This window comes from Girardinichthys multiradiatus, chromosome 8 (assembly GCF_021462225.1).
Source record: "Girardinichthys multiradiatus isolate DD_20200921_A chromosome 8, DD_fGirMul_XY1, whole genome shotgun sequence".
Classification (NCBI taxonomy): Eukaryota; Metazoa; Chordata; class Actinopteri; order Cyprinodontiformes; family Goodeidae; genus Girardinichthys; species Girardinichthys multiradiatus.
Genome location: NC_061801.1, coordinates 39,313,341 through 39,341,262, shown reverse-complemented (window position 1 = coordinate 39,341,262; position 27,922 = coordinate 39,313,341). Strand labels below are relative to the sequence as shown.

The 27,922-nt window shown below is 38.9% G+C and overlaps 1 protein-coding gene and 1 long non-coding RNA gene across 2 annotated transcripts in view; one reads left to right on the top strand and one right to left on the bottom strand.

Moving 5' to 3' along the window:
- onecut2 (one cut homeobox 2) overlaps positions 1-11,196 on the top strand; it is a 45,849-nt gene extending 34,653 nt beyond the window's left edge. Inside the window, exon 2 of the mRNA XM_047373356.1 lies at positions 10,896-11,196. Within this exon, the coding sequence (XP_047229312.1) occupies positions 10,896-11,185 (290 nt within the window). The 3' untranslated portion in view covers positions 11,186-11,196. The remainder of the gene's footprint in view (positions 1-10,895) is intronic.
- LOC124872921 lies at positions 38-27,922 on the bottom strand. The gene is made up of 4 exons (XR_007039394.1): positions 27,824-27,922; positions 27,310-27,432; positions 8,563-8,653; positions 38-269 (listed from the first exon to the last, which is right to left on the bottom strand). It is a non-coding gene; the product is annotated as an uncharacterized LOC124872921 (long non-coding RNA).

Here is a 27,922-nt window from a genome sequence, read left to right as displayed (position 1 = left end):
AATAATATCGGTACATCTCAGTTGTTGCCATTACAGCAATTTTAATGTTGGAAATCGATATTGGCAAAAATTTCGATATTGGTGCATTCTTAGGCCAATGTGATGGAATCTGCAGTTGCTTAGAAATGACTCCAGTAGGGCGCCACGTGCAGAGGCCTCAGCGCAGTCGTCTCCGGTTCAATTCCCAGCCCATTTGCTGCATGTCTTCCCCTTCTCTCTCTGTCCTTCTTCCTGTATCCAGGACTGAAAACTGTGGATGACTGCAGATCCTGAGAGAGCAGACAGAATAAAAAGACAGTTAACAGTCCTGATTACCGAGGCGGGAAATTTCCCATTCTGATGAAATCAGCCACATTAACGAGCTGATTAATGAGTGGATCCAAACATCGCTTTGGACCGGAGAGCCGCAGCTTCCAACGATGGCGCCAAACGCTAGCAGTGGAGTGTATGTGGAAGGGCGACTTTATTACTTACCCTGCACTTATATGCCCTGTGTGTAATGGATACCAAGGCTTAAGTGGTAATGGTGCAATAAAGACACAGAAAGAAGAGGAGAGACAGAGGGAATTTTGAAGGTAGGAGGAGATGATGGAGAAGATGGAGGGGGAGAGGTAAAGACAACACAGGACAGTTACAGTGGTAATGGAGACAGGTTGAAATCAAAAGGAAAAACTGTACAAAGACAGATTGGAAATGTAGAGGCAGCATACAGAGAGTAGAAGGAAAACAACCTTTTGTTCAGGAAATAAACCTCATCTGCTTCAGTGGGGTCTTCACACATACAGAGCGAGGTAAACGTCATTTATTTACAGATTTCTGGTTTGCAAGTCGTCCAGGTCCATCATACCACCACCACGTTTCACTGCCAGTATGATGCCCTTTTCCTGAAAGGCTAGGTTAGTTTAAACCATTTTTCCCCGTAGAGTATGTCTTTGATCATCAAGGTGTTTCTTGGTAGATGTGAGACGGGCCTTTCTTTACTTCAGCAATGATCAGCTTAACGTTAGCATGTTCTTATCTTCATTTGTAAGTCTGTTTGGATAAAACCATCTGAGAAATGTATAAACATATACTGTAGTCCTTTTAGCTTTAAGATTATCGCATGAAGGCCCAGTCTCTCTTTCTTGTTGTTGAATCATGACCTCTGACCTTAACTGAAACAAGTGAGATCTGCAGAGTTTTAGATGTTCTGGGTTCTTCTGTGACCTCCTGGATGAATTGCGTTTGAGCTTTTGGAGTAATTTTGGTAGGCAAGCCTGGGAAGGTCCTCCACTTCTCCATGTCTTCTCCAGCTGTAGATAATGGTTCTCACTGAGGTTCTCTGGAGTCCCAAAGCCTTAGACATGGCTTTGTGACCTTTTCCAGACATATAGATGTCAGTAACTATTTTTTCTAATTTCTTCTTGAATTTCTTTAGAATGGCACATGCTTCCTTGCTTTTTGAGATCTTTTTGCTTACTTTATGATGTCAGATGGGTTACACTTCAATGATCCTGGATTTTACAGGTCTGGCAGTAATCAAATCTGGGTGTGATTAGTCAAAATGTACTCAGCTTTGCTAAAAACGTGATTTATCACAGTGAATTCATGATATAAAAATGAACTTTTTCACATAGGGTCCGGTCCGTATGCTTTGTATATCTTTCTCCTCAACAGATAAAATTATCATTTGAAATATGCATTTTGCATTTACTCAAGTCATTTTTGTCCGATATTAAAATTAGTTGGATAATCCAAAGCATTTAAATGTGAGAAAAAGGCATAAACAGAAGAAATCTTTAAGGGGGAAATACTTTCTTCCATAATTGTATATTCTTGTAGGGCTGGAGTTGCCATGGGATCTCCTAGAATTAGCTGAGGAGTTGCTTCGATCTGTAATTTTGACAGCCCAATGAATTCAAAGTTTTCCCTTTTAGTCTAGTTTAGTGTTTTGAATATAATATTCTGTAATTTAGTTTCAGTTGACTAATCTTAGTAAGTTTTAGTCGATGAAATTTGCGACTAAAATACAAAGTCACAAAAGAATCTATCTTTAGGGCTTCAGTCATTTCTTCACACCTGTAGGTGAAATATTTAACCTAGGATTGACTAATACTTTTGCATTGCATGGTGGGACTTGTTGTCCATCAGGAACAGAGCACGTGCACCACGCTGTGCAGACTGAGGCTGTCATGTAGAAGCTGTAATCCATCTGTGTGGTGAGGATGAAAACAGTCTGTAATGACTGCACTGAGTTCCTCTCCCTCCAGCTGTAAGATGAAACCAGGGCTCACTGACTCACTCACTTCCTGTTTCAACTTTTAATAATGAACTTAACTCCTGTAACACGACCTATCACACTGAAATGTAGCAAAGACAGCCCTGCATAAAGAGAAAAAGGACAAAAAAAGGATCAGTTGATGATTTAATCCTTAATGGTTGATAAATGTTGAATTTGTGTCGGTTGGACTTAATTTCAAATCTGTAGCTGGAAGATAATCATCCTAATTTACTAAAGTAGTGAGTAAGTATTTGTCTATATAATAATATAATTTCATGTTCAAAATAGAAACATCTCATATCAACTAGAGATGGAGCTTGATGATCACATAGCTACATTATCGTTTTGGCTGTTGGTTATATTAGCTATAAAACACTGAAAATTAACCTCTGTGGTTCTTCCATTACTCAGCAGGTTCTTCGTTCTTATTTTATCCATCATGGCTGCCCCCATAGAGCATGTATAATTTCAATAATCTAGTCATCTCTGATTAGAATGTATTAAAGTGGGAATTAAGAGGAAGGCTCTGCATAAATCAGTATTTCCAATCCAAAAAGTCTGAAAGACCAATCAGGAAAGGTTGGACAGATGTTCTTCAAAATGAGTCTGCCTTTGTCATAGCTTAGATTATTAGCGAAGTGGGTTTCAAATTTCTGACGGGCTTGACAGAAGAAAATTGAGGCATATTATATTTTTCGAAAGTAGCAGCACTGTTTTTCAGAGTGTTGAAACGAGCTGTTCTTGTGTTTTTCTCCAATCTTATGTCTGTTTTCTCATATGTCTTCCATTTCTCCACCCTGACCTCTCCGCTCTCCTCATCTGTTCTGTGTTCGCTTCAATAAAACATCGTGCTCGATGTTTCAATGGACGCTTAGTGGCTCTCGACTCTTAAAACGCCTGTTTCATACGGTGAAGTGTGCGACTGTGAGCATCGCCGGCTCTCGAGACTCAATACTTCAGTTCCATTCATGTGAAGAGAAAAAAAGCTTTAAAGGTAGAACAGTGGTGCAGATTGGAGGACTTGACCTTTAGATCGCAGCCTCAGTGTGATCGACTGTTTTTCCACTGATGCATGCAGACGTGAGAAACTGAACTGATGAAAGAAACTTTGATGATTAAACTGTGGACTCAGCAGTTTCATTGCACCAAAGAGGGATGTAATGATGAGAAATGGCCACAGTGATGGCTGCTGGGATGGAGGATGACGTAGAAAGTTTTAATGTGGTATGACTATCTCTGGTGGTGGTGATGAATACCTTTCTACATTAGCACCTTGAGGAAGATTAAGTAAAGCTTCTTTTTTTTAAAATCATGTTTAGTTTTATTAAAGGAGGAAGTGGATAAATGATAGAAAACAGAATATAGAGAATCAGTGGTGAAAATTCTTTGTGCAAAACAGTTAAGAAGTCATAATAAAAAAAAAGGTAAGTCCACTCTTTTTGCTTCTACAAGATTTAAGATGCGAAGTGTGATAAAGCCAGCTGTTGCTGATCAGGTACACTGATTCACTGATCCAGAGCAGCCAGTTTGCTGCTCTGGATCACAGAGGTTGGTGTGAACACGATGCCAAGGCAAAACGACCTATAACCCTATAGGGTTATAATTTTATTTCTAAACTATCTGAAGTCCATCATTCTACAGAGAGAGATCATTTAAAATAGTTGTCCCTCTACAAAAGTAGAGGTGCGTCGAGAAATCTGCTGTTTGGTAACTATACACCATAAATAAGCTCAAGGCCACACTAAAAGAAGCACACTTCAGAGAAGAGGTCGGCACTAAATGAAGAAGACTCAGGTAGCCATTTCCAGCATCAGTGAGATCTTTAAAAAGGAGGTCAGAGCATCTGATGCTCAGAGAAGTTACAAAAACCCAAAAGCTCCATCTCCGACTGTACCGGCCTCAGTTAGCAGGTAAAAGTTAAAGTTCATGACAGCACAACTAGATAGAGACACATATGGTGTTTGGGAGGCTTGAAGAAAATAGCCTCTTCTCTTTGAATGCAATATGGCAGCACAACTTAGATTTGCAAAGCTGTATCTGAACAAAGCAGAAGACTTCTAGAACAATATCTTTTGGACAGATCAGTTCAAAGTAGAGATGTTGGGCCACAATGCACAGCATAAACCCAGAATATCAGCACAAACACCTCATACAAACTCTTGAGCACGGCAGTGGAGGGTTGATGATCTGGTGATGATTCCCCTAATGATGTTCTACTATCTGTTTTTTTCACTAGTTATGAAACCAAACGGTGGGTTTGTTATTTGTTATTTGGTGTTGTGGTAAAGTGATATTTCCCATTTTTTGGCATCTGGACAAACTTAGATCAGTTACACTGTTAAAACTGAAAAATCAAGATTGGATTATCCTTGATTATCCTTTAAATCACAGTTTGTGATTGGTAATGTTATTTCACAAAATTCCTCCAAAACTTCAACGCTTGGTTTGGCATTTAGACCAAACAGAGTTCACTCAAAACTAGAGGTCATCATCTAAATATAAATGAATTAAAATCAACCTTAAGCAGTCTTTCAGTAGGTTTAATGCAGGCATTTATTTTTTTTAAATTGAAGCTGCTGTCTCAGCCACTAATGTTGGTATCTAGAAACGCTTTCAATGCAGGTCCAAATGGAAAAACATGAGGCTCATTCGGGCACCAGAGTATACTGAGGCATACAGTATTTGATCGATCAATATTGGCGATGCGTCTCTGATATATATATATTGTGTGTGCGTTGGGTTGGATGGAAGAGGGACAGATTTACGTGAATGAAGACGCGGGGGGCGGGGTCCTTGGTGGACCATGCGGGGTTCATTCCAGATACAACATGCCTGAAGTAATGGTAAAAATGTTCATCTGAAGCATGTTTGCTCATCTTACGCAGCCTTTTGAAGAAAGTAGGAGACAGAAACATGTGATGAAGCAGCTGATTCCCACCGAAAGAAAACAGCAGAGTTAGTGTCCGTGTTTCCTGCTGATCTGGTGTGCAGTTAGAGACGCCGTCTGCTCGCTGCTGTCTACAACAGAGGCGGAGAGAGCTGATGAAAGGCGGAGGAACCCTGCTTTATTGATCCCATTGATTCAGCCCTTTCCTTTAAAGAATAACCACCCCTCCCCCATCCTCCCTGCCACCCCCACCTCAGAGCGGTAAACCCTTGCTGAATAATATAATTGTGTGTTTGATCCTCACTGTAACCCAGACTGAAAGAAAAGGGCCTGATTGAATCAGTCGAGCGTGACCCCCCTCGTCATTGATGGCAGACTCTACCTTTCTGTGTTATTTCCATTGCTCCCGTTTACACAGAGATGTGTCTGCACTTTCTTCTCTAAGGTGAATTGCTGCTGAGCTGCTTTTCATCAAGCCACAGTAAGCAGAAAAATAAAAATATGTGACCTGAATGACTCCAAAACAACAACAGACCCGCTTATTTGCTGCTTCTTGTATGAGATCAGTTTTAACTAAAGAACCATTGTCTGGTGTCGTTATAGCAACGACCGCGAAAACCTTAAACCTTACCTTTCACACACATTCACTCTCTCCTCCTACTACCTTGACAAAAACCATGACTTTTCTGACGCTGATGGAGTCCCTGAATCTTTAATATGCATCAATATTGAATACTCTCCCCGATTAATCTATCCAGCAGTTCTCTGATCAATCCAGTATTTTACATTATTTTTTTCCTACAAAAAACAATACTTTACAGAAAACGTTTTCATTTTTACAAACTACAAAATGAAATGTAGGCAAAGTTTTACACTTTAAAGCATGAATTATATGTATAAAGTACCACCTCTAGCATGGGAATAACAACTGAAAAGAAGCCCTTAGTACTCAGTAGGGGTGTAATGGGAAATGTATTCATAGCAAAGATAGCCGGTACAGCCCTGACGGTCCTGTCCGGTCCGGTCCGGTATGCACGTGTGGCGAATGAATGCCGCCTTGTTTTATGCCTGAATACAAGCAGAATGTTTATGTGCAGAACCAAGTGCCCAGTGCAATGTTCTGTAGGACAACTTTAAAAAATGACACCAAAACAGAACAGAGAGGTGAACATTAAGGTTTCTCATGCAGCTACAGTAGAGAAAGAAAGGTGGACCGATCCAGAACTTTATGTCAGCAATAACGTACCTAGCTGCTCTCCAATGAACTGAAGTACTCTCTTGAAACGTCAACTTGAATGTACCCCACCATCACCCCTGAGGCTGCTCTGTTCATTGGAAAAAATCCAACCGAATCTCCAAAAAGTTCCCTCTTTGAGTTTTAGAACATAATAAAATCTAACTAATTTCAGAATCTCAAAGAGATTCCTTTACTCCTGACTGACGTTAAGAAAATCACAGAATATGCACCAAACCGTGACTTTTGTGTAGTGTTAAAACCCCAGTATTTTTGAATTTATAAGCAAAAAAGGCTGATTAGTCACAGTGTCAAATACGATGAGACTGAGCTGAAAATGAATAGAAGTGGTTTCAGTTCAATCATGAGTTCAACTCCAAAATCATACGTACGGAAGTCCATGAAAAATCAAGGTTACATCTCAACCCAGAGGCTCAGACGGAAGTATATGACAGCTAAATTAAAGTATATTCAATAAAGGTTTGAAATGTGTGGCAGTGTTTAACCGCAACCCAAATCTTGTGCCATTTGCAATAATGGCAAAAATATTTAACATAAAAAATACAATACAGGTAAAAGAATAATAAGTAAAAGATGGAAATATTGATGTTTACGGGTTATTATAGTTATCTGAAGTGTGCCACTCTAAGCTGTGGTGTCTGAATACATGTTGAAATATGAATGAGCTAATTTAGCTGATAGACACTCTGGAAGCTTTTGAAGCAATCCACATTAATTCATGATTGGTCATAACTTTAAATATTGATTAAGGTGTTAAACCTCGAATGGGTCAGCAGAGTTTTTAATCTGTTGTTGGGTTTAAACCATTTATTTTTATATTACTTATAATTTCTGCACTGAGGCCTAAATGTTGGTGTGTTTCTGTCTGCCTCTCTGATGAAAAGCGGACTCTGTCGGGTCGCTGGTGTTGTGCTCAGGAATGACTGACCTGTACATTAAGCAGCGCTGTTGTTCTGTACCTCGGACCAGTCCACCAGCCGGCCTGTTAGCTCACAGACCGTCCAAAGTCTAGGATTGTCTCGGGTTTAAACTCTGAATCAACAAAAACCAAACAAACTGATTTTTGGACTGAAGAACATGATGTTCCTGACGCTCATATGAACAGTGATAACCAAGAATATTAATATAAACAAGCGAAATCAAATAAAACAAGCCGAAAAGGAATCCTGGGATATTTATAGGAGAGTAAATATATTGATTAGAGGATGAAGAGGCAGATATAACGTTACACATTAGAAGGAAACAGGTTTATAAAGGATATTATCCCAGAGAAAGGAGTGAATGCTGGGTAAACATTATTAGATTCCTTATTTGGATTATTATTTTGGTTCAAAAACATTTTAAACATAAGTTGAGTTAAATCAAATGGGTTTTCTATTATTTCTTTTCCAAACACAGATTCATTTTCAGAGCTCAGTGCAGCTCAAATTCAGAGATCAACAGCGCCACCTGCCAGGTCAGTCAGGAACTAACAGCTATAAAATCTCTTCATTCACCTTGACAAAGAAAGAAAAAAGGATCCTCTTCTAATCAGCAAACAAAGCCAACATAGAGGTGATGCAGAGTTGATGAACTGACAGAGCGCAGCTCAGGGGTGTGTGTGTGTGTGTGTGTGTGTGTGTGTGTGTGTGTGTGTGTGTGTGTGTGTGTTTGTGTCAGGCAGTTAAACGCTGTGATAAGGAGCTGAGCGGAGGCCAGAGGAGGGACGTGTGTGTTTACAGCGAGGGTAGCTTCCTCTTACACAACAGTTCTGTTACCAAGTCCTTAACCTGATTCGTATTGATCAGTCGGTCTCTGACTCGTGCATACTTAATCCAGAGAGGTAATCAAATCAAACACACCCTGCTCTCTTCATCTGCCCCGACCAACCAAGACCCGGCAGAAAGTGTTAATGTTGCATTTATTAGCTTTTCTATGTTCAGAAGAAGATTTTCTTCTGTTTGTTCCTAATTTTTACATGATAGTGTTTGACTGCAGGTACTCTATACCAGGGGTCTACAACCTGCGGCTCCGGAGCCCTTAGTGGCTCTTTGGACCTTTCACAATGGCTCCTAATAACTTTGGCTTAAAATCACAAAGAACCAACTATTGTTTTTAAATATGGATATAATAACAAATGCAGGTTTTATCAGGTTCTATCCATCCATCCATTCTCTATACCAGCTTGTCCTTGCAGGGTCGCAGGAAGGGGGTGCCTATCTCCAGGCGTCATTGGGCTGGAGGTGGGGCGCACTCTGGAGAGGTCACCAGTCTATCAGAGGACAACACAGAGACACACAGGACAATTTAGAGTAACCAATTAACCTCAGATTCAAGTTTTTTGAAGTGATTCATTACTGAGCACAGAGTAAACATCCCGGTGAAAATGCCAGGTTTTACTAATGGAAACAAACAATTAGACGTTAAAACAATAAATTAAATGTTCTTCTACATATGTGACGCATGTCTTGTAAAATTCTACAGAAAATTTTAAAATGAGAGAAACAAATTAAAATATCTCAAAGCTACCCCAGTCTGGCTGCATCAGTGTTCATATAATTAAATTAACACTTTTTCCTTCCTTTTAGCTTTTGATCTTCTTGTTTTTAAACCTGCCCTCAGATGTAGAGAATCTGATCAGCCTAAAATGAAGTTCATGCGTCCTCCTTGGAGCTTCCTGACACTGGTGTCCTTTCAATAAAGCCTTAGTTTGCAGAGAGGTTACCAAGTATCTGTATTATGTATCCATAATGGCACATTGAAGGTGCCAATAATTGGAGAAAATATGGGACAACATGAACTTCATAAAAACTGGACGCTTCTTCTAAGCTGAATAATAGACACAATGGTCAGGGAGGCTGGGAGTTTCCAGACTGCTGACTTTGTCTCTCTTGTAAGGGAGGGAAATGTGTTGGAGAGGCGCAAACCTGGTGCAGTAACATGTGGGGGAGGGGCAGGGTAGTGCTGCTCTGCTCCATAAGGCTGGATAAAACTTCAGAGACTCAGACACTTTCTCTGGCATCTCATTAAAATCCCTTTTAATCGCAGGATTAACATGATGTAAACATTTCAACAGTTTTACAAACCAGAACATTTTTAAACCTCGGTACAGGGCGATACGCAGAACCGGACCACGCCTGTTGTGTGCAGTGGCATTTTTAGGATAAAATATTCACCTTTCTAAGCAAAGTTAAATAAATGTACCACAGTTTCATCTTTTTAAAGCAACAAAATGTTAAAAAACAAAAAAAGCTAGGACTGTTGTGGGTAAAATCTCACAACAACAATATTACTATTATTTAGCAATAATATTCACACAATGCATTATTTTCATTTTGATGCACAGATACGGTGCTTTGCTAAAGTATTCATGCCCCACAAGCACAAACTTCAATGTATTTCATACTTCATGCAACGTAGCTCATGAGGAGTTACCTAACTAGAATCCAGCTGTTCTGTGAAGGTCTCAGAGGTTCTTTTTAGAACATTAGACCAAGGAACACAGCAGGTCAGGGAGAAGGTTGTGGACAAGTTTAAAACATAGTTAGGTTCTAGGACAATATCCCAAGATCTGAACAATTCACGGAGCTTTGTTCAATGAACTTCACCTAATCTGACATGCTGGGCAAGGAGAGCATTATACAGAGAAGCAGCCAAGAGGCCTGTGGTAACTCTGGAGGAGATGCAGAGGTCCACAACTCAGGTGGGAGAATCTGTCCACAGAAAAACTGTTAGTTGGGCATTCCACAAATCTGGTCTTTAATGAAGAGTGGCAAGAGGAAAGCAATTTTGAAATAAATGTCCTATTTGCTGTTTGTCACAAGCCATGTAGAAGAAACATGTGGAAGAAGATAGATAATAAATAAATAAAAATCCTAAATGAGGAAGAAAACACTGCACATCCTCACTGTGAAACATGGTCTGGCCTATATGCAAAACTCTGGAAGAAAACACAGTACATCACTCTGAACACACCATCGCCATGGTGAAACAGAGTGGCGGCAGCATGGAGCTGTGTGGATGCTTTTCATCAGCAGGGACAGGAAAGCTGGTCAAGATAGATGGGAAGATGGATGGAGCTAAATCCAGGACAATCCTGGAAGAAGAAAACCTGTCAGAGGCTGCAGATGACCTGAGACTGGGTGGAGGTTCACCTTCCAGCAGGACAACGATCTGCACCATACAGCCAGAACTTAAATATGTTATTTATACTTGTGGTTCTAATGTAAAAGATTTCTTCTTCTTCTTATGATATCGATTTTAAATCACTTTCAGCAATAAGACCACTGTTGAAGTTATAATTAAATCCACAGAAGACATGGGCCAATGTACCATTCCCTATGGTCAACAGTCTGTTTTACTGAGACATCAGAGGAAGGTCTGGACTGATTTTACAGTTGTTCATCAGCGAATGTCTTTGCCTTTTTCATTCAATTCGTTTTAAAACAAACAGTAACACTTTAATTTACCCTCTTGTCCAACCCCAAACCCCCTTTTCCTCCTTTTTTTCCCAGCATGCAAACGGAAGGAGCAAGACACGGGGAAGGATCGCAACAACACACCAAAGAAGTCACGGCTGGTCTTCACCGACCTGCAGCGGCGCACCCTGCTGGCCATCTTCAAAGAGAATAAGCGGCCATCCAAGGAGATGCAGCTCACCATCTCGCAGCAGCTGGGCCTTGAACTCACCACAGTCAGCAACTTCTTCATGAATGCCCGCCGCCGGAGCCTGGACAAATGGACAGACGATGGAGCTAGCCCCGGAGCCCAGTCCTCAGCGTCCAGCACTTGTACCAAAGCATGATAGAAGATGGGGAGGGGTCTTCAGATGGAAAAACAGAGATACGGGAATGGACTGAGGGGTGGTGGGGTGGTGGGGGGTTGTGGTTCAAGGTTTCGTCCTGATGAAGCAAGACAGAAAACCAAACTTTTTACACGATTTTCTTTTTTCTTTCCTTGAGGGTACAAACAGAGAGAGGGGCTGCTCACTGCCACGACTTGCAGCCTAATCGCCTTCTGCAAATTTATCCTAAACCCATGAAGAAAGCTGGAGGGTAAACTCATTAAAAACATACAAACCTCACTTTGGAGGGGAAAAAAACCTTCTAAATCATAGACCTCAACTGCTGATGTCTCCTTTATGATGAGAGGCTGACACACTAGCCCAAAAACCAAAGACTAGAAGACAATGTGTGTTTTCTATTATGCAATATAAGCTAGGAAACAACCGAACAAGAAACCAAGGAAAGCTTTATGACTGCAGAATGTGATAGACACTCGGGGACATTTTCTGTGGAAATTCTGTTCTGTTCTAGCCCTCAAATGTCCAAAGACGTATCAGGAGTGGGGTTTCAGAAACAAACTTTGCACCAGTTCGAGAGCTTGAGCCAAGCAATAGACAGTTTGGGTCGCTGAGGGGACCTTTATTTCCTCCAAGATTCCGCATATGTCTTCACCTTAAAATAACAAGATTTGACTCTTTAAAGTAGGTGGTTCCGATTCTTTACGTGGCAAAATATGCAAGCACAAACATTCATCGGACAAACTAACATTTAGCTCAAGCTTCATCAGGATCCGTGGTGTTCGGTGGTGTATTAGTATAATGTACATGTAAGTGAGCACAATCTTGAAGCACATTTTCTTTGCAATAGAACTGGCTCCAACGGGCGACCCGAGTGGGCTTCGCATCTTAGAAAACTCAGGATGCCATTTCTTTCTAAACAGTGGCTGAAGTCCATTCGGTGCGCATCACAACATGTCCTGAACTACTCGTGTACAAACACTTTCAAAGAGCAGTTTTTTGCAGAAAACACAACTTTAAAGAGTCATTTCCTAAAGTGTTCCCACCTTGACCCCCACTCACTGTCCGTTAATTATCGGCTAACTCTAGTTTATCCCAAATTCACCAATCTCCGTATCATTTAGGTACGCGTCAGTGACGGCAGCACCTTCCACAAATCAAAGCAGAATAAAAGATCTGCCTTATAGTTTAGTGTATAATGTGGATCAGTCCCTGGTGATGTTCAGAAAACACATGGCCTGTGTTTTTCCAGCCAGTGGGAACCTGTCAGATTGAATGGGCGGGTGCTTTTCCTGCCCTCTGAGCCATTTGCTAAACTGACACTGAGTCCTCCAATTATCAGAAAAACCTTGAAAACGCCTCGTTTTTAGATGAAACCTTACATACGACTCCGATGAAATGGATCCCACCAAAAACTAAAGATGCTTTTGGAAGATGCTGACCGACATCACGATTAAAACATAAGCAGTAGATCTGATAGACCACCTGAACCCAACGGAGGACTAACTATCTAGGCGGATCAGGGCCTTTGTAATAGTTAAAGAGGACAATCTAAAGACGATGCCTGGCAAGTCTGTCCTTCCTGAGGGTCAGTGGGCCGGAAACAAGGAAATAGCCCCCCAAAGCTGCAAATAAGTCATTTAAATTCAGCCACATTCGTAGCAGATTTAAAGGCATGACTTGTAGATAGAGGCTCTCTTTGCCTCTTTCTATGACTGTGTTTCAACATGTCCAAGCGTCCGTCGATCCAAATCGTTTAAAAAAAGGATGTAAATACCAACTCACCCTAGAAACCTCAACACCAACCACTTCAAGCTCAGTGTTAGAAAACCTTAAATCCACCAACACCTCATCAATCATCTTTCATTCAAGCTATTAAACCAAAAAATAAAACAAAACCAAAGCAAAGGCGTCAGTCAGCAGCCCCTGCTCCTTCAGAAAACCAGGCTGGAGACGTAGCCTGATTAGAGGCAGCCAAAGGCTTTAAGAACATTTTAAGATAAAAAAAAAATGGACACTTGAGACTTTTTCTATTTATTGACAAATCGAAACCAAAGAAAACCTTTTTCTGCACCTAACTGTTCCAACAAATGGGAAAAAAAACTTGGATGAGAATTATTACCAAAAAAATGGAAAAAAAAAACAAAGAGTGGCGACGATGTCAAGGAAGGAGGATGAAGACAAGGATATGGAGGAAAGTTCGATGGGAGGACGACATCACTGGAATAGCAAAGCAGCTTTGTTGTGTCTGATGGTGCATCAGGCAACTTTGGGACTGAAAAGGGTAAAACCACACAGGAAGGAGGGAAGAAACAGAGAAGGCCATCACCAGTTTTTCTTCTCTCCGACCCATATAAAAGGCAAAACATTAATGCGTCTCTCACGGTTGAAGAGTGTCTTTAACGTGTGCCTATGCAGTTTTTCAAAGTAAAAAACGGTTTAAAGAACAACAGAAACCTCATCAGCTAACAAACCAAAGAATCACCGTTGACTCCGGTAGCAGTGCTCCTCCCCCTCTAAAAGGAAAATAGTGTCCAGTAGACACCTGCAGCAGGACCATTTTAAACTTCTTCTCAAACAGATACATTAAATCATCTAGTCATCTAGAGTGTTTCTTTCTGTAAGCTAACTACCTAACGATACATTTCAAACTTAGATTTCCTGTAAAGCACTTTTAACACTGAAACATCTACAAATTTCAGTTGTTCGGGTTTCTATAAGAGCATCGCATCAAAAGTTGAAAGAAAATCCAAATCTGTCTACCTTAAACTTTGCCATATTATACAGCATTTTACTTTATTTCATTTCACTAAAACTGGAGAAATTATAGCTTGATAAATCAGGATTAACCTGTTTTTATTCTTTATTCGTGCTTAGCTGGTGACAGTGGTGATGCTTCCTGAAACGTGCAGTTCATACCAAAGATTTTTTGCTGTACTACCAGTAGCATGCTGTAACTCTTTCACACCATATTAGTCTGGCTAAATCAGTTTTCTGTTGCAACTTTTAAAATTTTTTAACTTCTCAGCTCAAACCCTAAAGAAAGCAGCAAGACTTACCTCTGAATAGGTTGGATCTCAAAGACGGGTTATGATTTGTTCAGAACCACCAGTAAAAATGTTAACCAAAGTAAAACAAGCCTAAACTTTTTAAAAGAAAAAGTGGATAATTTTATGTTAAAGTTTTAAAATAAAATATGTGATATGCCACAATTGCCCAAGCCTGGGTTCCCGTACACTTCTTTGGGTCAAAATGCCCGATTTTTCCAGAATTCTTCTGTACTTTTTTAGGTAACCTGGAAGTTCAAAACCTCACCATGAGTGTGACGGATATATTTTTACAGCAGTCAGATGGATGGATGAACTCATGGTTTTGTTGAATGAACGGATAATTTGTGCATCTATCCACTATTTTCTTGATTGGATGAAATGACAGATAAATGAATAGATGGATGCACATTTTAGACAACTGGATAGGCATTAAAGTCTGGAAGTACAAATATTGTTCCATATTATTTTATGCATTTTAATACTCTTCCAGAGCTGAGAAACACGGACCCAGAGTACATAGGAAGCCTGTGAAGCTAATGGCTTAGCTAAACAAACTTGGTTTAGCTATAATGGAGATGCTGCTTTCTTTGGTTGAAGAGTTAAGAAAAAGAAAAACTCAGAAGAGTATTTTAATCAATATCTTTAGCACAGCGCGGGTTCTTATAGCCACATGGGGGAAAACAATCAACACGCAAAAATGTCCATAATCACCAAAACCCACGTTAGCTTGCTATCTGAGGGGGAGGAATCTACTGCTGATCCATTCATACCACAAAAATAAACGAAACCAAACCAAAAAAAAAAAATAACCAAATCTCCAACTGTTGAGAGAAACTGCTGAAATCTCGGTCAAATAGCTTTATCCTTAGTTTTCTGTCTGTGTTTTTTTGTATGTGAAGCTTCTAGTCCAAAGAAATCCTCCACCTGCCTGATCCCGCCGTGTTGCTGTCCGTGCCCGCCGGAGGGGCTGGGATCAGGGCTCAGGGGGTGGCGGCCATTTTTCCATGTCATTCCCACTTGCAGTTCTGTCTAGATGTAATAAATCTGCCAAACATAAAAAAATAATAAAAAAAGATAAAGAAAAAAAAAAAGAAGAGCGAGAGACAACAGGAAGGAAAATAGGAAACCAAAAACTGTCCCAAAGAGGTTTTCACTGCTCCTTTATTTGCCAATTACATTTACTACTACAACTGTACTTCTTATGCTTTTGCAATATGTGATTTTTTTAATCTAATGTAATTTATGTTTTCTTTTTAATTGTAAAGTAATTTAAGCGAACAAATTTTGTTGCCAAATCTCCCTCGGCGACGATTAGCTTTGCCGAAGTTTACACTGTTCCTTTTCTTTCGGTTTGATGCCATATTTATTTATGACGTGTTTTAGAACACACTAGTTTTGTACTTGATAATTTTATGTTATTTAATTAGATGTAATTGGGTTTTTTTTTCTGATGAATATTTATGAGTATTTAAGAATGTTAGTTGCATCAAAGATGCAGTGCTTATTCCAGGCCTGTTAATTTATTCTTAGGTAGCTTTACTTTACGAAGCCAATGAAACGTGGTATTATGAATGTTTAGACCTAATGACAGAACAATGTAGGAACGTCAGATTAGACTCGCATACTTCTGAATGTCAAGACTTGCTCTCACTCTCTAGCCAGTTTAGCTTTGACTTTTATTCGTCCTGCTACTGATTTGTTTTATTTTTATTATTTTTTTAATGAAAACAGAATTTCTCGATGAGAAATAATAGCTACTGAACGATGAGCACTGCATCTGCTTTTCTTTTTATGTCACCACCTCCTGCTCATTTTCAGACTGATGTTAGTGTTCAGGTGAAGTACGGGCAACACGCTGGTATAAACTGACCTACCAAAGATAACAGGAGTCCTTGAGGAACCAATAAACTGTGTGTTTGCCTCCACACAGCCCTCCCCTCCCTGGTTAAGCTCTTATTTACACATGTATAACATATACTGATCAAAAATACAGGCCTTCTCTGCATGTAAAGCCATTATCTTTCTTTATAAAGATGCTAAAGAGGAAATTTAAGTCAAATAAAAGCAATTTCTTTGTGATCATAGCCCTGTAGAGCACTGAAGACCCCATTCTGAACAAAATCTTACACAGCAGCTTTCAGAAGCGTACATTCCCTTGGAGAATTTCCAGATTTTTGAGACTTTTTCTACCTTTCTGTGACTTTTCTCCTGTATAATTCAACTGAAACATACAAATCTGTTAGAAAGGGATGTAAAAAATAAATGACCTGCAACAACCTGGTTGCACAGGCGTGCCCATCCTTAACCAAGGATAACCAATACTTCTATCAGCATTCCACGTCTGGACTAGGTCTTATCTGGACAAGCCAGCTTGCAGAAGTTCTCCAAATCCATCACTCAGATCCAAAATGTTGGCTTTCTTCTAACTAAGTCCTTCTCTGAACTGGACAGGAGAACAGTAACTCCACACCATGATGCGGCCACCACCGTGCTTCACAGTGGACATGGTGTTCATATTTTTTCAGTGCTAAACAAATCTTTTATAATTGCGGCCCAGAGGTTCCAGTTTGGGTTTTTTTCAGACCATGAGAGATTCTCCTCTGATGTTTTTGGAGATTTTAAACCTCACCTGAATGTTTATTTTTATTTTTATTTTATTTCTTGTTGGAGCTCCCTCAGTATTACTGTTGGCAGCTTCTCCAATTAGCTTCCCTCTTGTGTTTACGTCAATAATGGAAAAGCAATATTGATATTCCTAAATGTTACCTTTTTACAGTTAGATTATTTTTAATACGATATAAGGAACGTACCACTAAGACAGCTGGACTTAAATCCACGCTCATTAGATTAACTACAGGTGGATGGCAGGTGTGAACTCAGGAAGACTCGATGCTGAAGTTTCAGTTTGAGGTTGTTCTCGCTTATGCAATCAGGTCATTTATTTTTTGTTTTATTCCCAGATAAGTTTTTCTGTTGGTCAGTTGAATTGAACAGGAGGAACAGGGGTGGAAAATGACTCATCTGGTCTGAAAATCTTGTGATTCTAACATAGGTTTGCTTGAGACCATCTTCTTAGATAAAATCCCAGACATTTGTTGGTATAGGAGCTTATCCAGGTAATTTTAAATGGAAAATACCTGTTGTGATGTCATTGTGTGAATGCAAACACGCTGATTTGTTCTACTCATCAGGAAGGAAAACAGCGAGGTCCTGTAAAGCTAGCTGCTTCCATGACTGAAGTTGTCTGTGTGTAAAAAGATATTTTAACAGTGAGATCCAGAGAGGCTACCTCACTCACTTTCTATTTGTCCTCCTAATTGTTCTGATGAAACCAAAGAAAGCCAAGCTTTGTTTCTGCTTCAGTACAGTCTGCGCTCAGCTCCAAGTCGCTTTACTCCCTGTTCCTCTGAATTATACCAAATATTACAACTTTTTCTCTCCTTCTCTTTTCTCTGTCTTTACGCCAATGTAATGTTTTTAATCTGGTGCTGATCAACAGCTTTGCAATGTTAGAACAAACAGGACCAGTTCAAACAGACACATTTTATTCCCTTTTGTAATTCCCGTACCTCCATTTCGAACAGTTAAACTATTTCCATAGTTTTTATACAGGCACTTAAATCATGGTGTATGAATTATTTTTTGTCATAGTTACATTTTCTGAATGAATTATGGGGAATAATGCTCATAAAAATGTTCTAATCTCATATTTAATTTAATTCAATTGCAGATTGCATATTATTATGCTTATTTTGGATCCTCCTTTGCACCTGTTGACTCAAAATAAGACAGATTATGACTTCTGATCAAACCAAAATACCTCCAAGTGTCCTGCTTGTAGATATTATTAATAGGAGTTATATGAGTTATTTTTGCTTACAGCAGAGTATGGAAAATTGCTTTAAATCATCAGTTGTACTGAACGCCCCTCTGTTAGTTACTATTTGATGTATGGCAGGTAGAAAATATCCCGCAGTAGACAGCACCATTTCATACCTGAATGAGTCGGGTACCAAATTACCAAAAAACAGAATCAGCACCAGAACAGCTGACATTTGTGAAGTGCCTTGAGACGACATGTGTTGTGAATTGGCGCTATATAAATAAAACTGAATTGAAAAAAATTGAATTGAATTGAACATAAATGCTTTTGATGAAGGTTCAACCATAAAAAGGCACAAAAGCTCCAAATTTTTTGAACCTCGTTGGTTTTATTGTAGTAAAATGTGAAGAAATGACGCTCGTTGTTGCAAACACCCACACCTGGTTCCGTTCTTCATCACCAGCCAGCCTTATAGGCTGATTTTAATTAGATGGCTGGTTGCTACAACCTTTTGTGCTGCACAGCAACCACAGTGTTGCAGAAGATTCTGGCTCCGTATTTCACTCTGAGCCTCGTTAGTTTCGAGGTCCGTAAAGAGCAATGGACAGAGGACAGAAAAGCTTTCCATCACTAATGATTACTCTCTGGCTTCTTCAATATGACGGATGGAGTTCAAACAATGAGCCATTAAGGTCACATCCTGATACAAACTTGTGGTTTCACGGCAGAACTTCATGTATAAAACTTTGCGCTTGTTCAACCACAGAAATATTTGTAGATTACTACCAAACAGAAGCCATAACTCATTAATTAAAGCTTTTATAGATGATTATAATTATTTAAACACTCTCTTTAGATACAAAGAAGATTTTGTTTGGTACATATAAAGATTTGCTAGATGTCAAAACACAAGTCAGCAAATGACTAAACATTGTATGAGGCTTAAGGTAAAATTTGAAATTCAAAGTTTCTTGTCTTATACTTAGGTTTAGACAGATCTCATTTGATACTAAAGCAAACATACATCAGTCTGCAGCATCTGTACCACTCGTGTTCTTAAAACTGTAAATAAGGACAACCTTTAACATTCAGACAGTTCCCCCAGTAATCCGCAGAGCTTCGTGCTAACACAGGGTGACAAATGTTTGTATGACACTTAGAAAAGAAAGACCTGATCCATGCATTAAAGGACTCCAGCATTAGTAGGAGATTCATTGGTTTAAAGTCAAAATGTATTTATAGGACATAAAATCAACGGGGGGCTTTTTTGTTACAAATATATTAGGGCAAAAAGATGGATGTGCACAGTTACAATTGGATCAAATTACATGAGAAACAGTTAATTCAAAAGAAAATTTCAGTTAATGACAGTAATACCAGTAATTTAATCACAGATGTTTATCAGGACCTAAACACTCAGGTAACAGATTTATGAATTCCTAAAGTCTCACAATAATATTAGGAATAATAATATTAGGATGACATATTAGACCAAAGTGGAACCTAACATCAGGCTGTTGAGCCTCAGGTCTGCTTCAAACTCTTGTTACTCCTAGAAAAACAAACTCAACTATTGATGCTGAGAAATCTAAATACCAAACCCTTCTGGTTGATTTTCATCTTTATCTATAAAGAATTTAAAAATATAGATTTTCCTTCTGAGCTCCCAGTTTTTCTGTTTCTCCTATAGGCAGTTTTTTCTCATTTTTATTTCGTTTCAGCTGAATTTACATCAGAAACCATTATTAAAAAGAATGAAATGTAAACTTCCCCCAGAGGTTTGACAATGAAAGTGGAAGATTTTAAAGTTAAATCCAAAGAAATGCAGATTTGTTTTAAAAGATGATAAAGTTTCAACCTTGAAAAAATCTGTGCTGCAGGAAACTGGATCCCGAGTTTTAGCCATTGTCTCAGGTCATAAAATAAAATCCTGAAGCCCTTCGGTTCTTTAGACCTTTACCTTTATTTCTGTTTCCCTCTGTGCTTTAAAGGCACAGCAATAACACATATATCTCTCCTTTAAGCAGATTTTCTCACTTTTTTATTTGGAGAATTGAATTTACTTCAGAAAGAGTTTTTAAAAGAAAATAAAATTGAAAATATGCCAGTTTTAGCCGATCAGTAAAGCAGAAAATATCGTGGGTTCTTTTTGGATTTTACTTTCCATCATTTGTTCGGGTTTTGCTCTGAGTTTGTCTGTCTGTCCTCTAAGCTGTTTGTTTACATCAGAAAAACAATCAATAATAAGAAATTAAATATAATTATCTTCAAAAGTTCAACTAAGTCCTTGAAAAATTTAAAATAAGTTCTATGAAAAGATGCAGATGTTTAATGAAACTCCACAACTGTAGTCTTTATGTTTTAAATAATGCTGAAATAACAACCAACAATAAATATGAAGGTTTTCTGCAAAACATCTGGAGGAGCTGAGCTTCAGCCGGGTTCTCCAGTAGCAGTTAAAGCAAAACATCTCGAAGCTCCTCAGATCTTTTCAACCTTTATTGTCAGGTTTTATATGACTTCTTCTTGCTGTGCAAACCAGCTTCAGAGCCAGAGTTTCAGCTGGGTTCTCTGGTCTCTAGATCCAAAAGCTCCAGAACCTTTCAGGTCTTTTGACCTTTACTGTTAAAGGTCAAACGATTAATTTTACCTCTTTCTTTCAGACTTTTGTTCTTGTTACATCAAAAGAAAGAAATAAAATGTGAATATTCTCAAAGGTTCAGATAAGATTCTGCAAAAACTAGAAGATTTTACTCAGAGGTTAGTTTTAAAAGACGTTAAAGTAACCAAATTGTGCTGCTGAGGTACAGATGGGTTCTCAGGTTCTTGTTTACTTTCATAGTTTTCTCATTGATTTGAAGAGTAATTTAATACAGAGCGTTCTGGTTCTTTTTGACCTTTAGCTTCAAAGATTTTTTATCAGTATTTTCTATTATGTTTTTGGTTTAGGTTTTTAATGAGGTCATATTTTGGACAAGTTTGTTTAAAACTATCCTGCCTAGCAGATAACCAGAGAATGAACGTATGTATGTGGATGTTATAATGTAGTAACCCTGAACCCTTACCCTAATAGAGACAACGTTATTGGATTACTTCAATATCTGACAAAATCTGAATTTTTGCCTTCATTCATTTCCATAAAAAACAAAATTTGCTGTTTAATAAAAATATTTACAGTATTTTACAATAACTTAACACATCTGATTTATTTGTGAGTGATTTTTCAAAGTGAATATAATATTATGACAATCTTAGTACATAAAAAAAAATCCAAATATGATATCGTATTCGTTGCAGTATTTTTTAACTGCTTCACTGGTTAATGATCTTCATCAAAGTGCAAAAACCGAAAGCTTTAATGTCATCATGTGAAATCAGGCACCAGTTAAATGCTTCTTCTAACTTTCCTGTTGCTGTTTTTCTTCCTCTTTACTTGTTTGTATCTGAAACGGTTGGAAAGCTTTAAATCCAAAGGGAACAGGGAGACAAAGCTGTGAGCGTCGAGCGCGGACCGTTCCTCGTCACCAAACTGTTGCAGATATACCTCATGGACACTAGTGTTAGAAACAATGTTATATTAGTGTACGTCAGAAATTATTCACGTCTTCTACTTCCTTTTTTTTTAATAACTGTAATCTAAAACACTTAATGTGGGGTAAAAAGCTTTATACATTTTTAATTTGTGAATTTGTTTTAATATTTGTGATAGTCTGAAATGATGCGCTAAAACCAAAAATGAGAAATGCTTGTGTACTCAATGCTTTCTTTCTTGTTGATGTATTGATGTCTTTTTCTCTGTCCCTCATGTCACACAAAGACAGGAATACATCGTTTGAAAGTTTATTATTTTGGTGTCCACTTATTATTTTTGAATGGATATGTCTCCATATGGATGAGGTTTGGATTGGGAACTTTACTGGAATGATTTCCTGTAACCGACAGAATCGACCAAGAATAACACTGTTTGTTCCAATCACATTTATTTATACATTTTTCCATTGCTTTTTATAATTTACCTGCGCTGTAATGGCGCATCACGTAAGACATCCAATAGCCAACTTTTAAAGCATGTTCATAGTTACAAGAAGCAGTTGTCCTACCAGTTTATTTTTTTAAGCCATACAAATTTACTTTGGATTAACAAAACGTCTGACCTGCTGATGTAAGAGTTGGATATTTCCCCACCAATCAAACTGAAATGGTTATAAAACACATTAATTGAGTTTTAAAGAGATATACCTAATTTATGCTCAGATAAATCTTATAAATGTAGCAGTTTTGGATGTAATTTGAGTAAAAGATTTGAAAGACACGATGGATTAGCACTTAAACTTGATGTGTATTTCCCCTGTTTTCCATAAGGGGGCAGACATTTACGATGTAGGGCAGATGAACCAAATTTGTAGCAGAAAACAGAAATATCGAATGAAACATCGCTTTGAACAAAGAGAGTAAGAGAACAAAATCGTCTGAAAACCGAACTAAAAACTTCATCTCTAAAAGTTCGATTTATCTAGTCGATAAGCGAGAAGTTTTTATAAAATATTATCATGCCAAATTCTGAAATTGTCAAAGAGGTGAATATTTTTCAAGATGAACAAGTATGATGTTGCTTCAGTGTTTTTTATGAAATGAACACAGTGTTACCGAAAGAAAACAAAGCTCTTCGAGTCAAATATGTCTTCCATTCCTCATTAGCATATCGGACCTTAAATGCTAACAAATTAGCTTCCTAACTCACCTTACGACAGATTTCTGTTTCCCCTGAGACAAATATATGAATAGTTTATTAGGCCAGTAGAGTTTCAGGTTTGGGGTGACCAAATAGATCAAAGAAGCAATTTTACTCCCAGTTTGAAATATTATTTTTTAACAAAAGTAATAATAGTGACCAATAGTGAACCTGCCAGCGAAATGTTTCGTACAACTTTGACAACCAACAAAGTTTTATATTAACCAAAAGGAGGATTTATTTAGCTTTGATCAAGAGTCATAATCATTTCCCCAAGAGTCAATAACAGGGTCAGACAATAATGTGCAATTGACTTAATTGGCAAAGTAATTAATGATGAATTATTACCATATATTGATTGAAAAAAAAATTAGCTAAAACAAAAAAAACTGATACAGAATATTTTAGGTACAGGTCCAAAATGAAAGTAGTGAGAGACAAAGTGGACATTATGTAGGAAGGACATATTATTACAAAGTGGCACAATAACAAAGAGCCCAATAATGACATTAATGACATTAATCTAAACCCCTGACTTAATTAAATGAACAGAAAAGAAATTTCAGGAGAAAAATAATCCTATTTTCAGTGTCAAAAAGATTAATTAGATTAGAAACTTTTTTATAAAACTGAATTTCTCTGTTTGATTCGAACATCAGCAGCATCTACACTGAGGGTCAAAGGTCAGTCAGTGCCCCACATCACTGTGGGTCACCTGTTGCAGAAAATAATCACATCAGTTTCCCAACAACATATAGCTTCAACCAGATTATCCAGTTTCATTCCTTTCACTTGGTAAAGTTTTTCCTCTCCTTATTTAATGGATTTTGTTTTTATTCATTATAGAAGTTACCAAAAGTGAAATTAGTTTTTGGTTTTAAACAACAGAAGAAAAGAGAAGTGACTGCAAACTTGTGGTGTGGAATAAAACGATGATCAAACAAGGAGGAGATATTTGGGTAATTAATGTTCCACTCTGTGTATAAAAGAAGAAGAAAAAAATCAATAAAGAAATCACAATTCTTATCCATGTAAAAACTGATTCCTGACTCTTTTTTTCCTCTGTAAAGATAAATAGATGCATTACTGCAGATGCGTTCTCCTCGTTTATAGTTGGCGGGGTTAGAGAAGCAACCAGAAGGGGGCGCAGGAGGGATACCGACTATGCCCATATTGAACTTCTCTGCCAAAGGTTCATCTTCAGTTGAACTCTGAACAGGTTCCCTTCTATCAAGGTTTCTGGTTGAGGAACATCAGCTTTTTGCAGATGATGCGGGTCTTTTGGCATCCTCTTGCCATGATCTTCAAGACAAGAACAAGAGTCAGCTTCTCCAAGTCTGAGGCCATGGTTCTCAACAGGAGAAGGATGCAGTGCTCCTTGAGATCATGAATGAGTCTCTCCCCCAAGAGGAGAAGTTCCAGGTATGGATGGATCAGGGTTTCATCTATGGATATGAGGGTGCTGCTCCAATCTGTTCTGAAAAAGTTACTGATAAATATTTGTTTCAACCGCATACAGTAGATCATGATAGAGAGAACAAGACCCGGCATGCTATCAGCTGTAATTAGCTTAACCTGATCCTTTTTGAGCCATCTACAACTCAAGCTTGGATGGATGGATGGATGGATAGATGGATGGATGGATGGATGTGTTAATAAGAGGTCTTCATCTCTTGGACACATTGTTTCCAGTTGATCCAACATCATATTTAAGTGGAATTAGTTTGTCCTCTCTTCATTTAACCGGCTCTGTGAATGCGTTGGTGTTTACATGTGTTCCTAATGACTTCATCACCTGGTTCGCTCTGCTCCTCTCAGTTTTCCTCCTTCTTCTGCTCCATGTAATCATCCCAGCATCTATCTCTCCCCATCAAACCACCTTGTCACTTCTCCCCTTTAACCCACCCAGTCCAGTCCTCCCCCTCGTCTCCACTTTTAATCACTCCATCCTGTCCTCCCTCGTGCTCTTCTTCGTCTGCCTGTTACCACGGAAACAGCAGCCCATTCTCCTGCTGTTAATCTGGTGACATTGTCTTTCTATTACCTGCAGGTCAGATGCCTGATAAGGTGGAGTAAAGCGTGGGAAAGTGCTGAAAAGCATTGGTCTTCATTAACAGCAGAGAAAGTGCTTTGTTGGATGGTATCGTCTAGTTACTGAAGCCCTAACCCTACCTAGACCCAGACCATCATACCACTGCCACTATGTTAGGTTTTCTTCTCCGGAAATGCTGTTACTTTTACACCTTCCAGAAAGGTTCACTTTTGTCTCATCAATCCACAAAACATTTTCCCAGAAGTCTTGGAGATCACAGAATGTCTTGTGGTAAATGTAAGACAGGCCTTTGTGTTCTTTTGGGTCAGCAGTGGTTCTGACCCTGGAACTTTCTCCTGGGGGGCATTTTTGCCCTGTCTCTCTTTCTTATTGTCGAATCATGACCTCTGACTGCAAGTGAGGCAGTGAGACCTGCAGAGCTTTAGATGTTGTTCTGGGTTCTTCCGGGACCTCCTGGATGATTTTGGTAGGTTGGCAACTCCTAGGAAGGTTCTCCACTCTTTCATATTTCCTCCATGTGTGAATACTGGTTCTCACAGTTGGTAGCACTGTTGCCTCGCAGCAAGAAGGTCCCCAGTTTGACTCCCGGCTGGGGGTCATTCTATATGGAGTTTGCATGTTCTCCCCGTGCATCAGTGGGTTCTGTCCAGGTACTCTGGCTTCTTTACACAGTCCAAAAGCATGACTGTTAGGTAAATTGGTCTCTCTAAATTGTCCTTAGGTGTGAATGGTTGTGTGGTTGTTTGTGTGTTGCCCTGCGATGGACTGGCATCCTGTCCAGGGTGTTCCCTGCCTCTCGCCCATAGACTGCTGGAGATAGGCACCTGCTCCCCCATGACCCACTATGGAAGAAGCGGGTATAGAAAATGGATGGATGGTTCTCACAGTGGTTCTCTGGAGCTCCAAAGCTTTAGAAACGTCCTTGTAACCCTTTCCAAACTGATAGATGTCAGTGACGTTGCTTCTGTTCTGTTCTTTAATTTCTATAGATCAGCTCATAATGTGTTGCTTTTTAGATCTTTTAGCCTATTTCATGTTGTCACACAGGTTCTATTTAAGTGACCTGATTCTACAGGTCTGACTGTAATCAGGCCTGGGTGTGCTTGGTGAAAAAATATGTGGTTAATCAGTATATTCACGGTTTAATGTGGGGAGCTTACTCTTACTTTTACAGGTCGGTTTTGATAGCTTTTTACCTTAATAAATGAAATCATTTGAAAAGTGCTTGTCGTTTTTACTCAGGTTATTTCTTCTCATTGCAAACCTGAAACAATTAAATGTGTCAAAAGAAAAACAGAAACTGAAGAAACCTGGAAGGGGATATATACGTCACAATAAGGTACGTTTTTTGTCTTTGGTGTTCCCTACACCCTTTGTGACCCTTCGTCTTCATCTTTTCCTCTCTCACCCCTCCAGTTTGATTTTATAGCTCTCCCTATTTTATAATATCTCCACACTTCATCTTTTCCTCCTCTGTAATTTTTTTCTCCAATTTCTCTTTTACCTGACTCTGCTCCAGCGATCTGTCCCTTTCTTTGGAGAAATCAATGCTTATTCTCTCTATAGGAGGTCAGAGGGTTGCAGGTGCTGGTATCCTGGCTTTTCAATTACCAGCAGCCTGCAGTTACCCAAACACACACACCCACACACTTTTCATCCTACAACCCCCTCCTGTACTCCCTGAGTCGACAGGCCACGGTCGCAGACTAAAGATTTCAAAATAAAAGAACTGTTCGGATGTTGGAAAAAGAGAAAAGAGGAGCGACAGAGGAAGGCAGATTGAATCGGAGAGAGAGACATCAGGACACAAAGATGAGACACATGGACTCCTGAAATGTCATCAGCCACGCTTCAGTGCAGCCGATCCTAACTGAGCAGAGGCACAGACGTTGTGTCAGTGTTAGCATACATCCAGGTCACAGAGGTCACCTTCACATAATTTACTGGCAATGGATGAAACACCCAAAGGGATGTTTATACACTTAGAGGGACATTCACAAAGCTGCACAACCTGCTACATCTCTCCCGTTTATTCACAAAGCAGGTAGTTCTCAATGCATGCCGATGCAAAGAGGCATTAAGTCTGGAAAAATCTGGAATTTGACTTCAATATTTGCAAGGTTTGGTTGATTGTGGAAAAAGAAAATAATAGTATGGAAAACAAAAATAGTATTTCCTCATCCCATCATCTAAATGTTGTCACCTTCCTTGACCTGCTGTCCCTGTTTGTGCATAACTGCAAAGCACTTTCATACTTCAGCTTCAATCTCATAAACTGAGTCAGCCTCCCAGATTTGGCAAAATAAAGCTTTTGTCATGTGGATGCATCACTCCTGATGTTATGTGAGCTACTTATTAGTATCCTGAGCAGTAGAGGTCAAGCAGAGGTTTGGTGCTGATTGTTAACATTGCTCTTAGGTTCCCAAATTAATTAAATTTAATGCTTCCAGGTGTGTTACTGGTTCTTACCTCTGAGCTTGTCAGTGTTGTCAGTGCTTCAAACCAAAGCAGAGGGTTTCTGAAAGATTTTATAGAGCTGGTGATGATGGGATGTACCATCTGTCAAGCACTACCAGGGGTGTTTGTGTTTTCCTGCAACAAATACATGCAAGTACAGAAACCAGACATATTCAGTGATTTAACTGGGATTTCATGACAGAATCCCAGTTAATGTTGGTTCGCAGGTGCTCCCAGGTAAAAACCTGGAGTAGACCTTCCTGCTAGATGGTGCTGAATGGATCTTAAAAGGCAGTAAAAGCCAGAAGTCCAGAGCTGACCACGACTTTCTTTAAATGAGAAGATTTCTTTCCTTACATTGTTTTATTAATATCTTTTATCTAAAAACCACCTGAGGACATTTGCACATTTGCTTTTTGTTCAGACACTCAAATGTGTACAATTTGATTTTACCAAATGTGCTACAAAAAACTATAAGAGCATGGAAAATATTCATATTTCATTCAATTAAATCAATTATATTTACCAGAATGAGCTGGTTAAACTAGATCTTTCTCCACTGAGTTCCCTCAGACGTTTCCAACTTCTGTGGCCTCCTCTCCCAACACTAAACCTGCTATTTTAT